Source organism: Schistocerca serialis, chromosome 4 (genome assembly GCF_023864345.2).
Source record: "Schistocerca serialis cubense isolate TAMUIC-IGC-003099 chromosome 4, iqSchSeri2.2, whole genome shotgun sequence".
In the NCBI taxonomy this organism is placed as follows: domain Eukaryota; kingdom Metazoa; phylum Arthropoda; class Insecta; order Orthoptera; family Acrididae; genus Schistocerca; species Schistocerca serialis.
Genome location: NC_064641.1, coordinates 7,364,863 through 7,378,998, shown reverse-complemented (window position 1 = coordinate 7,378,998; position 14,136 = coordinate 7,364,863). Strand labels below are relative to the sequence as shown.

Here is a 14,136-nt window from a genome sequence, read left to right as displayed (position 1 = left end):
AGCAAATGGTTTGTCCATCAAGATCACCCATCATGTATCCAATTGAACATTTGTGGGACAGAATTGAGAGGTCAGTTTGTGTATAAAATCCTGCACCGGCAACAATTATGGAGGGCTATAGAGGCAGCATGGCTCAATATTTCTGCAGGAGACTTGCAAAGACTTGTTGAGTCTACGCCATGTCAAGTCGGTGCACTACGCTAGGAAAAAAGGTGGCCTGACATGATATTATTAGGTATCCCATGACTTTTATCACCTCCGTGTATACTGTCCATCCTTTCTGCCAGATGAGATTAACTCTGCCTTTTTTTGTAAAGTCTCACCAGGTTTCACCTAATCATTTGATGGCTGTTTTATTTATGGTGTGAAGGGTTTGACCCGTGACTCATCTAAAGTAACAAAGTGACAAAAAATCAGTTTTTTAAATGTGATTTAAACATTCATTTCTACATATACTCTGTAAGTATCCAATAAATGACACTCGTGGGTAATTCCTCATATGAAATTGACTGTAATTTTCCTTCTTGTATGCATATGGGACCAGTTTTATTGCCAGTGATTCAGTTTTGTGCTAGGAAGTCATGTTTAGTTCACCTGACAGAGCAAGGTGGGACACAGGTTAGCACGCAGGACTAGAAATTGAGAGAAGTGAATATCAAAATTCTGTCCAGTCATTGTGCTTCATGCTTCCTGTGGTTTTTCTAAACTAATCAAGATGTCTCCTGGACCTTCGAGAAGGGCATAGATCGTTCCCTAACTAAACCTGTGCTCATTCTCCAGAGACTCATTGATGAGACATTTAACTTTAAATCTTCATCCTTTTCATGAATTCAGCTGCCTACTCTTACCTGCTGGAATTGAGGGAACAGACTTCTATAAACCTCCATCGGCTTAAAATTTACCGTATTTACCTGAGTTTAAAAAACCCAGACTATGGACACCCCTCTTTTGAATCACAATTAAAAACATTTCCTTGATATAAAGTATCTGCCCAAAAAAAGTTATCTTTATTCCTATTTTAAACTTATGCTTTGTATCGAATATCTAATTTTTGATAATACGAGGGCAGTTCAATAAGTAATGCAACACATTTTTTTTCTGAAACAGGGGTTGTTTTATTCAGCATTGAAATACACCAGGTTATTCCCCAATCTTTTAGCTACACAACACTATTTTTCAACGTAATCTCCATTCAATGCTACGGCCTTATGCCACCTTGAAATGAGGGCCTGTATGCCTGCACGGTACCATTCCACTGGTCGATGTCGGAGCCAACGTCGTACTGCATCAATAACTTCTTCATCATCCGCGTAGTGCCTCCCACGGATTGCGTCCTTCATTGGGCTAAACATATGGAAATCCGACAGTGCGAGATCGGGGCTGTAGGGTGCATGAGGAAGAACAGTCCACTGAAGTTTTGTGAGCTCCTCTCTGGTGCGAAGACTTGTGTGAGGTCTTGCGTTGTCATGAAGAAGGAGAAGTTCGTTCAGATTTTTGTGCCTACGAACACGCTGAAGTCGTTTCTTCAATTTCTGAAGAGTAGCACAATACACTTCAGAGTTGATCGTTTGACCATGGGGAAGGACATCGAACAGAATAACCCCTTCAGCGTCCCAGAAGAATGTAACCATGACTTTACCGGCTGAGGGTATGGCTATAGAAGATATACGTTTCTATGCAAACATGGTTTGTAACTGCCAGTGGGTGCCAATGAGGAAGAAGTTGGTGTGTCAACTTGGGGGGGGGGGGGGGGGGGGGGCACGATTTAGAGTTTGAATTAACAGTTGAACACAACCAAGCATTTAACCAATACAGTATATCATTACAGAATTATAGCAGAAAGATAATGTGAATTGTACATAAAAATGGTTAATGGGATATTTTTTGTGTATTAACATGATTTTAAATATAATGTCTGCTTGTGTCTGTATGTGTATGTGTGTGTGTGTGTGTGTGTGTGTGTGTGTGTGTGTGTGTGTGTGTGCGCGCGCGCGCGAGTGTATACCCGTCCTTTTTTCCCCCCTAAGGTAAGTCTTTCCGCTCCCGGGGTTGGAATGACTCCTTACCCTCTCCCTTAAAACCCACATCCTTTCGTCTTTCCCTCTCCTTCCCTCTTTCCTGACGAAGCAACCGTTGGTTGCGAAAGCTAGAATTTTGTGTGTATGATTGTGTTTGTTTGTGTATCTATCGACCTGCCAGCACTTTCGTATGGTAAGTCACATCATCTTTGTTTATAGATATATTTTTCCTGCGTGGAATGTTTCCCTCTATTATATAAATATAATGTTAGTTTGATATAAATCCTATTAGTCACTTGACAGCAAGGAGGATGTTATGAACACTCTGTACATTAGAATGTGTATTGTGGAAAATTCAATTCCTTATTAAAAGACAAAGTTCTATAATATCAAAAATAATTTGTTAGTTATGTATTTACTTCAGTGAGCATTTTTATTTGTATATTTTATAAATCATTGGCTCAAAGCATATTAAGTAAACACATTTTCCCTAAATGTGAAGAACACAAATGCAAATTGCTCTCACTTTTTCCTGTTTTTGGAAGTAACCCTCTAACACAGCAACTTCAAATTTTACAATTTGTGAAAAATTTTCCAGCTCAGGAGTAATCAGTTTTTTTGCTCTTCCTGTAAAATTTGTTTTTTGAACTTAGTATGATTTGAAATGATGCTCTTCATTTATAAATGTGGATTAAACTAAAAAGCAAATAAAACACAGAAGTTTACAAGTTAAAATTTTTGCAAAGTGTGTTTTAAAACTTAGCAGCTGAAATAATTAGAACTTTAAAGGAAAATTTAATTTGTTAGAGTATTGGAAACGAGACTTACCTTCTGACATAAGAGTGGCAGTGTAGGGGGGGGGGGGGGGGGGGGAATATTCAGATATATATTAACACAGTTTCTGTAAATAATATGTAAAACGAAGTACTGCCTGAAGATATGGGGCTTTACTCTCAAAATGCACAGTTCAGTGGTAATAAAATCATGCCTAATAGCAGATGTCAGTTTGTTTCTTCATACTTGAATGCCATGATTGTAGAAAAGTGCTCTGTCAAAACATTTCATTAGAAAATAAAACCATTAGGTCAGCAGTATGAATTTACTTCTATGTAGACCTGATTACTCATTATCAATAAGGAAATATCTAGCTTAGTTTATATTTGGCACAGTCATTTCCGTGGGACATCTGTTATTCTGCCCTGTAGTTGACATGGTGCCATTCACACTAAACTTTTCAGTTTACTCAGTGTGTGCAAGCTGCATATTTCCTCAGATGTGGAAGTTTTTGGAAACCAGAGCCAGAGGGTGCCAGATCTGGTGAAGGTGGAGTTTTCCAAACGTCAGTGTGTTTCTAGAAACAGGCACTGTCATGAAAAAACTAGATCCCCCCCCACTTCCCCCCCTTGTGGGAATCCAGGCCTGTTGTCATATTTTTTAATCCATTTGGTCCTGAAGTACTCAACAGTATTTACTCTCTACTGTTTTGCAATTTGTAAAGTAACCAATAAGAATAACGAATTTTGCACCCCAGAATACACTGAGGTGACAAGTCGTGGGATAGCAATATGCACATGCGGATTGCAGTAGTATCGCATACACAAGGCAGTGCATTGGCAGAGCTGTCGTTTCTACTCGGGTAATTCATGTGAAAAGATTTCCGATGTGATTATGGCCACACAACAGGAATTAACAGACTTTGAACACAGAATGGTAGCTCGAGCTAGATGCACGGGACATTCCGTTTCAGCCATTGTTAGGGAATTGAGTATTCAGAGATCGATAGTGTTAATACAAAATTTCAGGCACTACCATTCACCACAGATAATGCAATGGCCGATTGTCTTCAATAATGGTAGAGAACAGTGGCGTTTGTGCAGAGTTATCAGCACTAACAGACAAGTAACGCTGCATGAACTAACCACAGTAATCGGTGTGCGACATACGGCAAATGTGTCCATCAGAATAGTGCAGCGAAATTTGTCATAAATGAGCTATAGCATTGGACAACTAATGTGAGTGCCTTTGCTAACAGCACAACATTAACTGCAGCACAACTCCTGGGTTTGTGACCGTATCGGTTGGACCCTAGATGACTGGAAAACTGTGGCTTGGTCAGATGAGTCTGACTTTCAGTTGGTGAAAACTGATGGTAGGGTTAGAATATTGTGCAGACCCCGCGAAGCCATGGACCCTAGTTGTCAACAAGGCACTGTGCAAGCTGATCGTGGCTCCATTAATGGTGTGGGCTGTTTTTACATGGAATGGACTTGGTCCTCTGGTCCAACTGAACTGATCATTGATTGGAAGTGGTTATGTTTGGCTGCTTGGAGACCATTTGGAGCCATTCATGGACTTTACGTTTCCAAACAATGTGTGTGTCTCAGTGGACCACAGTTGCTCATGACTGGTTTGAAGAACATTCTGGCATTTTCAAGCAAATGGTTTGTCCATCAAGATCACCCATCATGTATCCAATTGAACATTTGTGGGACAGAATTGAGAGGTCAGTTTGTGTATAAAATCCTGCACCGGCAACAATTATGGAGGGCTATAGAGGCAGCATGGCTCAATATTTCTGCAGGAGACTTGCAAAGACTTGTTGAGTCTACGCCATGTCAAGTCGGTGCACTACGCTAGGAAAAAAGGTGGCCTGACATGATATTATTAGGTATCCCATGACTTTTATCACCTCCGTGTATACTGTCCATCCTTTCTGCCAGATGAGATTAACTCTGCCTTTTTTTGTAAAGTCTCACCAGGTTTCACCTAATCATTTGATGGCTGTTTTATTTATGGTGTGAAGGGTTTGACCCGTGACTCATCTAAAGTAACAAAGTGACAAAAAATCAGTTTTTTAAATGTGATTTAAACATTCATTTCTACATATACTCTGTAAGTATCCAATAAATGACACTCGTGGGTAATTCCTCATATGAAATTGACTGTAATTTTCCTTCTTGTATGCATATGGGACCAGTTTTATTGCCAGTGATTCAGTTTTGTGCTAGGAAGTCATGTTTAGTTCACCTGACAGAGCAAGGTGGGACACAGGTTAGCACGCAGGACTAGAAATTGAGAGAAGTGAATATCAAAATTCTGTCCAGTCATTGTGCTTCATGCTTCCTGTGGTTTTTCTAAACTAATCAAGATGTCTCCTGGACCTTCGAGAAGGGCATAGATCGTTCCCTAACTAAACCTGTGCTCATTCTCCAGAGACTCATTGATGAGACATTTAACTTTAAATCTTCATCCTTTTCATGAATTCAGCTGCCTACTCTTACCTGCTGGAATTGAGGGAACAGACTTCTATAAACCTCCATCGGCTTAAAATTTACCGTATTTACCTGAGTTTAAAAAACCCAGACTATGGACACCCCTCTTTTGAATCACAATTAAAAACATTTCCTTGATATAAAGTATCTGCCCAAAAAAAGTTATCTTTATTCCTATTTTAAACTTATGCTTTGTATCGAATATCTAATTTTTGATAATACGAGGGCAGTTCAATAAGTAATGCAACACATTTTTTTTCTGAAACAGGGGTTGTTTTATTCAGCATTGAAATACACCAGGTTATTCCCCAATCTTTTAGCTACACAACACTATTTTTCAACGTAATCTCCATTCAATGCTACGGCCTTATGCCACCTTGAAATGAGGGCCTGTATGCCTGCACGGTACCATTCCACTGGTCGATGTCGGAGCCAACGTCGTACTGCATCAATAACTTCTTCATCATCCGCGTAGTGCCTCCCACGGATTGCGTCCTTCATTGGGCTAAACATATGGAAATCCGACAGTGCGAGATCGGGGCTGTAGGGTGCATGAGGAAGAACAGTCCACTGAAGTTTTGTGAGCTCCTCTCTGGTGCGAAGACTTGTGTGAGGTCTTGCGTTGTCATGAAGAAGGAGAAGTTCGTTCAGATTTTTGTGCCTACGAACACGCTGAAGTCGTTTCTTCAATTTCTGAAGAGTAGCACAATACACTTCAGAGTTGATCGTTTGACCATGGGGAAGGACATCGAACAGAATAACCCCTTCAGCGTCCCAGAAGAATGTAACCATGACTTTACCGGCTGAGGGTATGGCTTTAAACTTTTTCTTGGTAGGGGAGTGGGTGTGGCGCCACTCCATTGATTGCCGTTTTGTTTCAGGTTCGAAGTGATGAACCCATGTTTCATCGCCTGTAACAATCTTTGACAAGAAATTGTCACCCTCAGCCACATAACGAGCAAGCAATTCTGCACAGATGGTTCTCCTTTGCTCTTTATGGTGTTCGGTTAGACAACGAGGGACCCAGCGGGAACAAACCTTTGAATATCCCAACTGGTGAGCAATTGTGACAGCACTACCAACAGAGATGTCAAGTTGAGCACTGAGTTGTTTGATGGTGATCCGTCGATCATCTCGAACGAGTGTGTTCGCACGCTCCGCCATTGCAGGAGTCACAGCTGTGCACGGCCGGCCCGCACGCGGGAGATCAGACAGTCTTGCTTGACCTTGCGGTGATGATGACACGCGCTTTGCCCAACGACTCACCGTGCTTTTGTCCACTGCCAGATCACCGTAGACATTCTGCAAGCGCCTATGAATATCTGAGATGCCCTGGTTATCCGCCAAAAGAAACTCGATCACTGCCCGTTGTTTGCAACGCACATCCATTACAGACGCCATTTTAACAGCTCCGTACAGCGCTGCCACCTGTCGGAAGTCAATGAAACTATACGAGACGAAGCGAGAATGTTTGAAAATATTCCACAAGAAATTTCCGGTTTTTTCAACCAAAATTGGCAGAGAAAAAAAATGTGTTGCATTACTTATTGAACTGCCCTCGTACAAAGAGAAATAAAATGAACAAAAAGAATTCTGGAAGGAAGGTTGCCACTCACCTTATAGCGGAGATGCTGAGTCGCACATAGGCACAACAAACAGATTTTCACACTTTAAAGCTTTTTGTTTTGCCTGTCTGTGACTCAGTATCTCGACTGTATGGTGGGTGGCAACTGTCCTTCTCGGAATATTGTTACATTCCATCCTGGATTTTCCGTTGTTTGAGTAAACAAAAAGAATTGATTTACATTAATTTTTTACATCACTTCCTTTACCATTATCATCAGTATCATTATTTGAAATTATTTTCACCTAATCAATGAGGGTCAAAAAAAGATGCGCAACTTCAGGGGTTTTAATTTCAGTGAGACATGAGAACAAGCTGGTTTTTCATAGTGGATTCCTCATCTGTATTGATCTGAAAATGTGACTGTATGCCTTCATTTGTTGGTTTCAGACATGTTGTCTACCTGCTGCTCGCTCATTGGCTGTGTTGAATCAGCAGCTAACATAACCCCTTGTGTTTGCTGATTCCTGACTAGTTTAACCAGCCCCTGCGGAAATGTGTACTATTGCTGAATATTTGTCTAGTTTTAATCGATTCAATTTCTGACTATGAATTTAGTCAGGCAAACTGCATTTTTTAGCCTCGAATGGGCACGCCTGTGTATAAAGTACACCAACCAAAAGTAAAAAGATTTTGTGCAGTCCCATTTTTGCTTCACAATTGTAAACCTATACCTATTCCTTCAGTATTGCTTCAGGTAACACAGCGATAAATTGTGTTGTCGTATGCCCAAGTGAGCAGCAGTAATATAAAATACAAAGTGAGCTAGGCGAGAAAAAATATACGATAAATTCAAAAAAATTACCCCAGTTACGAACTAGCAACATAATCCCACATTAGGGCAGTTGTCTACAAGATAATTAGTGATCAAATAAGCAGCTGACCGAGATCTGATGCAGCTGCATTGCTTAATGCTTCAAATGCGTATTACTGTCTCTTTAACACCTGTCCTTGGGAACAGAGAGTTATAGTGAGAATTTATTTCATTATTGTTTAATAAAACAGTAGTTTAGTTCATATTATGTAAGTTTATTTTCTCCTTGTTTACATGAACTAAGATTAAACTGTGATTTTGATCATATGTGACTTACCTTGGTGACATAAGGAAACCTATTCTTTTCATGTGTACAAAGTGCACCACGCACCTGCTCGTGTTATGAAAAACAGCCCGCCCACTCGAGGGTTGAACATTGTGGATGTTAATAAGAAGCCGAGGTGTGTAGTATATGCTCCCATGGGTGGCAGTATGATACGAAATTTTCTGCGTGCTTACCACTCCCCACCCCACATTTTTCCTAGTTCTCGGCCAAGTTGGTGTCACTGTTCCCCCTCAAACCCTACCTACCGAATTCTTCAAAAAAATCTGCACATAACCTAAATTGCCAAAGTTGCATCCGTAAGAATAAGAAAACTACAATATTAATACATTACACAATGTAAAAACATTGCTGTCACATGCAGATTTTCTCATTATTTTCTGAGTAGAATGAAAACTGAGATTATTACATTCAAAGTTAGTGATTTTAACTTGAACCAGCTGTTTAGAAGAGCTAAGAGTGAGTGTAAGTGAAGCAATAAGGAAAGTGTCTCATAACAACTGAAAAAAGGTACCATAAGAAACTAACATTTTATGTAAATTAAAAGTTTTGTTGCATTACTTCATGTGCCAGGTATTTTTTTAATCTCTATTCATTAGAAGACTTATCATGTTTGGTTGATTGTCTGATCTTGCAATCAGAATGTTTCTGACTGAGACCAGGATTTATAAGTCCATATTTGGTCTGCATGATTAGTGAAGTATGGATTAAGGTGATAAGTGCTTTATGGCTTGGTGATTAAAGAATTTGTGGTGTGTGGAGGGGGGGGGGGGGGGGTCACGAGAGAGCGCTTTAATGAAATAAAAGTCCACCAGCAAGCCAGTGAGAGCCTTCCTTATCTCCCACGTCCGTGGTGCAAATGAAAGTAATCTTTTTCATTTTTAATTATTTGTTTCTTTAAGTATACACTTTTGAACTTACCTTAATATTAGTCAGTTTATTGTACAGCTGTGGCATCTTGGTTTAGCTGTAGGTGTGCTGCTGATATCATTAAAATGCGCTATCTATCTAATTCATAGGATGAAAACTAATTTGTGAAAGCTAGTGCTTGTTCTGCTTATCTCCTTTGTGACTAGTATTACCTATGTGAGAATTACTTTCATATGAATAATATGTATTTGAAATTCCCCATTAACATCATGTAATGGGGGGAGAAAAGTTAGAAATTACAAATGTTCACAGAACTCGACATGTCCACAATTTCGTCCACGTTTCTTCTTTAGCACTATGAATTATTCACATTTTTATTTTTATCTTTCCGAAGAAGAGAGTGGATTGTAATATTTGAACTCTTTTTAAGTAGAAATTGATGCTCTATAACTTTCATGCCTGACATTTCCCTTGTGGAGTAGCTGTATTCGAGTTACAGGTGTTGACATGTGAGCGTAATTCACCTTTCTGCCAATTTGGTATAAATTGCTGATAGTGGTGAAATGGCTGTCAATTGTAACTCTTCAGTAGGTCATTTTACACAAAATTTTATGCTCCTTCATTCTGGTGTTTTGGAAATTTTCTGTAGGATGTATTGTTTCAGAGTTAAAAGCAGAAAACAGAGTCCAAAAATTTCATTGTTTTTTGGCCCTTGAAAGTTTAGCATAAGCCAGAAATTGTCACAAACACATTTAATGCTTATTTGTGATGCCCAACATCAAGTAAAGTTGTTTCAAGCTTGTGCATATTTATTGCTCAGCAAAAGCCTAATTTGGCTTCATTAATTATAGTAAGAAATTGTCTTGTTCAACTTTTGTTTTATTCATATACAGGCTACCTCTAAAATGAAAAATATAATTGAAACACAAATATTCTGCTTTGCATGTTGTTTCCTTTGTGGTGTTAGTATGGTTACAATCTACATTGATCTTCATTTGAGGGTGTAGTCATGCACTTCTCACTCTCTTGACATTGACTACTCATTCTTGAGGAGAGGGTTGGCCGGTATCTAACAGTGCATAATTATAGAAACAAGAATTTAAAGTCAATTGATATAATTGATATATCAAAATCTTTCAGGTCAGTTTTCTTCCGATCTTACAAGGATGCTGAATCAAAGCGGATTGGTGATCAAGAGGAACAATTTGAAAAACCAACAAGGCAGACCTGTCAGGTAAGAGCAATTTTTAGCTCATATTTGCAGTGTTCCACTTGCCACTTTTTTCCCCCCAGCCACATGTTGGTTGGGGAGGATAATTAGATCATCAAATTTCTCAAACAATTTGCTTGACTCTCCAGTCTACATATTAATTTGCCATAAAGTATGCCTGGCATCTGCAGCATAAAATTCATTTTAATGCACTATTTCCACTTCAAACTTCCAACAAAGATAATAGAATAACGTAGGTGTTCCCATTTAAATATGTGATGTTTGGGTTGGAGTGGCCTAAAGTTAAAAAAACACAGTTAGATGTCAGTCATTGCGTCTTCTCACTTTGTAGTCAGTCAGAGTAAGATGGTGTCTGCTCAACAGAAGGTGTTTTGTGTGCTGCGGTTTACAAAGATCGAGTCAGTCAGTGATTTCAGTCCAGAATTCTTTGTCGGCATTTTGGCATTGATCTGTCAGCACCGAAAAAATTAATCATTGGTATCGCCAGTTTGAGACAGGATGCTTATGCAAAGATAAGAGTCCAGATCAATCTTGCCATACTGATGACATTGTGGAAAGAATTTGACAAATGTTTGAACAGAGCCCATGGAAGTCTACTTGCCACACAAGCAGAGAACTGGTAAGACTGTCCGGCAAGTGTTAAGGTGTCGTTTGATGTATAAACCATACAGACTAAAATTAGTGCAAGCTCTTTAGGTTGGTGATAAAAGGAAACAAGTTGACTTCAGCAATACTCTGCTAAAGGACATGGAAGAAGATATATTTGCACTCTGATTGCTTTTCAGTGATGAGGCAACATTTAATGTTAGCAGTAAAGTAAACCGAAATAACGTACGCATATCGGCTTCCAGAACCCTCATGACATTATTGAGCACGATAGAGATTAACCCAAAATGAACATTTTTGTGTCATTTCTCGTGAAAAAATGAATGCTCCATTCTTTTTTGAGGAAAACACAGTGGCTGGAATATGCTACCTTCAAGTGCTGCAGAATTGGCTTCAGCAGGACTCTGATGACTTCATGTTCCAAAAGGGTGGAACACCACTGCATTGGCATGTGAATTTCTCAATGACACTCTTACCCAATGCTGGATGATGCCCTGTCTTGCATTCTTGGCCTCCAAGATTGTCAGACATGACCCCTTGTGATATTTTTTTTTTTTTTTTTTTTTTTTTTTTTTTTTTTTTTTTTTCTTGTGGGGATGTGTGAAGGAAATTGTGTTCATCTCCCCTTTACCTTGTGTTGAGAAGAAGTGAAGAACAGAACAGCAGGCAGCGTGGTGTCTGTAAAAGCAGATACATTGTGTAAAGTTTGATAAATTTAGCTATATTATTTGTGCTGCTGGTGGTGGACACACAGAGCATTTGTAATAACATAACTAAAACTTTTAAGATTTTGTGAGTTTGTAGTATGCTTTTATCAGTAAATATGGAGTTCGGAAATCAGGTCATTCTTATTGAAACACCCTGTATGTGGGTATGTTTTACATACTATTGTCCGAAGAGGTAACAATGTACAGAAGAGGGTGGTGGTTTATTTTAGCAGTGAGAAAAATGAGGGTATACCATAGGTTGCCTAAAATATAATTGCTGCAGAGCCTGTAATTACTGGGACTGCTGTGAAACCGGTAGAAAAGACAGAACTGTCCAAATAGACTGAAAACAATTGGTTATGACGATGATACAAAATAGGAACAGATGCCAAACATAAAAAGGAGGGTCTGGGGTAGCATAGTTGAACACGATAAAAATAGGAAAATGACTGTTCAGCACTGAGGTACTGTTCCATCCTACGCAGTTCAGACAACTTTGGTTGACAGGTGAAGATCCAATCCCGAAAGTTACAAAACAAAGCTTTTTGTGGACTAAGCAGCATATAAACAGTAACTTAACTGTAGTTTGTCAGTTGCCATCCGTCTGATTGCTCAGCTAGTTGATTGGTTGTCATAATGCCTACATAACATACTGAACAGTGGTTATAATGGTTTACAGTGGCCTGTTCACATCTGTGAGATGCATGAGACACAAGCTTGTGAAACGAACAGGAATTTTTGGCTGTCATGTGCCGGTTTTTCAGGGAATCAACAGGAGAACAGTTTGTTTGTGCATTATATTACTTGCTTCATAGTAGAAGTTTGTGTGTACAAAATTTTGTAGTTAATTTCTTAAATTCTTTAGGTGTTTGTGCATTTAAGAGGCATAGTCTTGCATTATAGTTTTGTGTGCTGTAGATTTAGGCTGCCTGTATTGCCGCTGTCATTTGTTTTGGTCTGAACAGCCGACGACTATTGTAAAGAGCTCAGTCAGGCACCATCCTCCATTCCTTAACAACTGGGAGAGTAGGTTGTTTGCCATCGTGGAGTCACAAATCCTTGTCTAAAAGACAAAAAGGTTTGTTTTCATCATTTTTATTATGTTGTTTTCGTTCAAATTTTAGTATTAGGACAGATGGGGAGTGTGCACACAGTGTGCAGATGCAGGAGGAGTTGGCCACAGTTTGCAAACAGCTGAAGACATTGTTGGCAGCGGTCAGCTGTCTGCAGGCTGCTGCCATGTGGTGTAGTGGCAGTGGAGGAACTCTCATGTTGCTTGGGATACTTCAGGTGCCATTTGTTTTGCCTACGGGCTCTGCTGTCGCTACACCTTAAAGTGTACCTGATGCAGGGAACTGCCCTTGCCAACTAGTGAGTGACAGGTAATAACTCATTTGAGTCGCTTAAAGTGGAGAGTCAATGAGGGGACTGGTCGTCAGGCCTCATCTATTCATTCAGGAAGTGGACAAGTGGCCAATCCTTCAACAGGGACTGAGCAGCAAATGGGGAAAGGTTGGCTAGTTACGAGGAGCCTCAATGTTAGGCGCAGTATGGAGTGCCTTATAGTGTCCAGGGCTGGAAAGAAGTCCACTATGTGATCGGTATGTCTGCTGGGTGTGGCTTAATCAGAGATGAGGAGGATGCTCTGCCTACAACTGTCAAAGGTGCAGATTGCAGTTGTCTTCAAGTATCGGCTGATGTCAGCAAAAGCGACACGTCACTTGGGTTCTGAGGCCATCCTCAGTTCTTGTGGCTGGCTGGTGGAAGTTGTGAAGACTGCTGGCTTCACTTGTGGGTACAAACAGAGCTTACAATTTGCAGTATCATATCTAGAATTGATGGGAGACCTTTGGTTTGGAGCAGGCAAGAGGGTCTCATCTCTCCATGAGTGTTTTGACAGTCTTGGCTGCAGATTTCTGAACATACATTGTGGGATGGAGAGTTGCAGAACTCTCTTTGACAGATAAGGGATGCAACACACAGAGGAAATGGCTATTCATGTGGCAGTGTACTTGTGGAGAGTGCATGGGGACTTTATAGGCTTGGCTGTAGTTTGAGCTTCTTTCATGAACACCTACCAGTCAGTACAGGTAGAGCAAATCAGATTTGTGTGCAAAGTACACACATTTCCAATGTAAAAATTTTAACAGTAAATTGTCAGAGCATTCTTAACAAAGTTTCAGAGTTTATCACCCTCCAGGAAAGCAGTTGTGTTCAAATTGTATTGTGAACAGAGGGTTGGATGAAACCTAAAGTATAAAACTCTGAAATATTTCAGCGAGGCATTGAATTAGTAACCGGCGTAGGTGAATGGAATTTAATCATTTGATGTTTTTTCCTGCTACACGATTCTGCTGTAACAGTTGTAGTAACATTCAAAGACTGTCTAGACAGAAACGTGGAAGTACCATCATCATGCTGTATTAGCTGAAGGCAACTTCATCGTACAAAGCATAAACTTCTATATCTATGGATTAATTGCTGGTGGCACCGACAGTGTCTTGTGAAATAGTTCTGAACACAGTTTTTCAAAAACTGTCTTCAGCAGCTAGTGAGGCAGCCTGCACACACTGGAAATATTTGAAACAATGTCACACATCAAAGAAAGTTTTGCATCACCTTGGTTCTGAGATTTCCAGAACCTGCACAGAAAATTGGAATAGAGATCAACATAAACATCTTTTCCGCCCTTTTTATTGCTCATGAAAACC

At 39.8% G+C, this 14,136-nt stretch overlaps 1 protein-coding gene across 1 annotated transcript in view; it reads left to right on the top strand.

Annotated features, from left to right (window-relative positions):
• The window catches only part of LOC126475055 (DNA-directed RNA polymerase II subunit RPB2), an 88,499-nt gene that overhangs the window by 62,362 nt on the left and 12,001 nt on the right, over nt 1-14,136 (top strand). Inside the window, exon 15 of the mRNA XM_050102607.1 lies at nt 10,022-10,115. Within this exon, the coding sequence (XP_049958564.1) occupies nt 10,022-10,115 (94 nt within the window). The remainder of the gene's footprint in view (nt 1-10,021; nt 10,116-14,136) is intronic.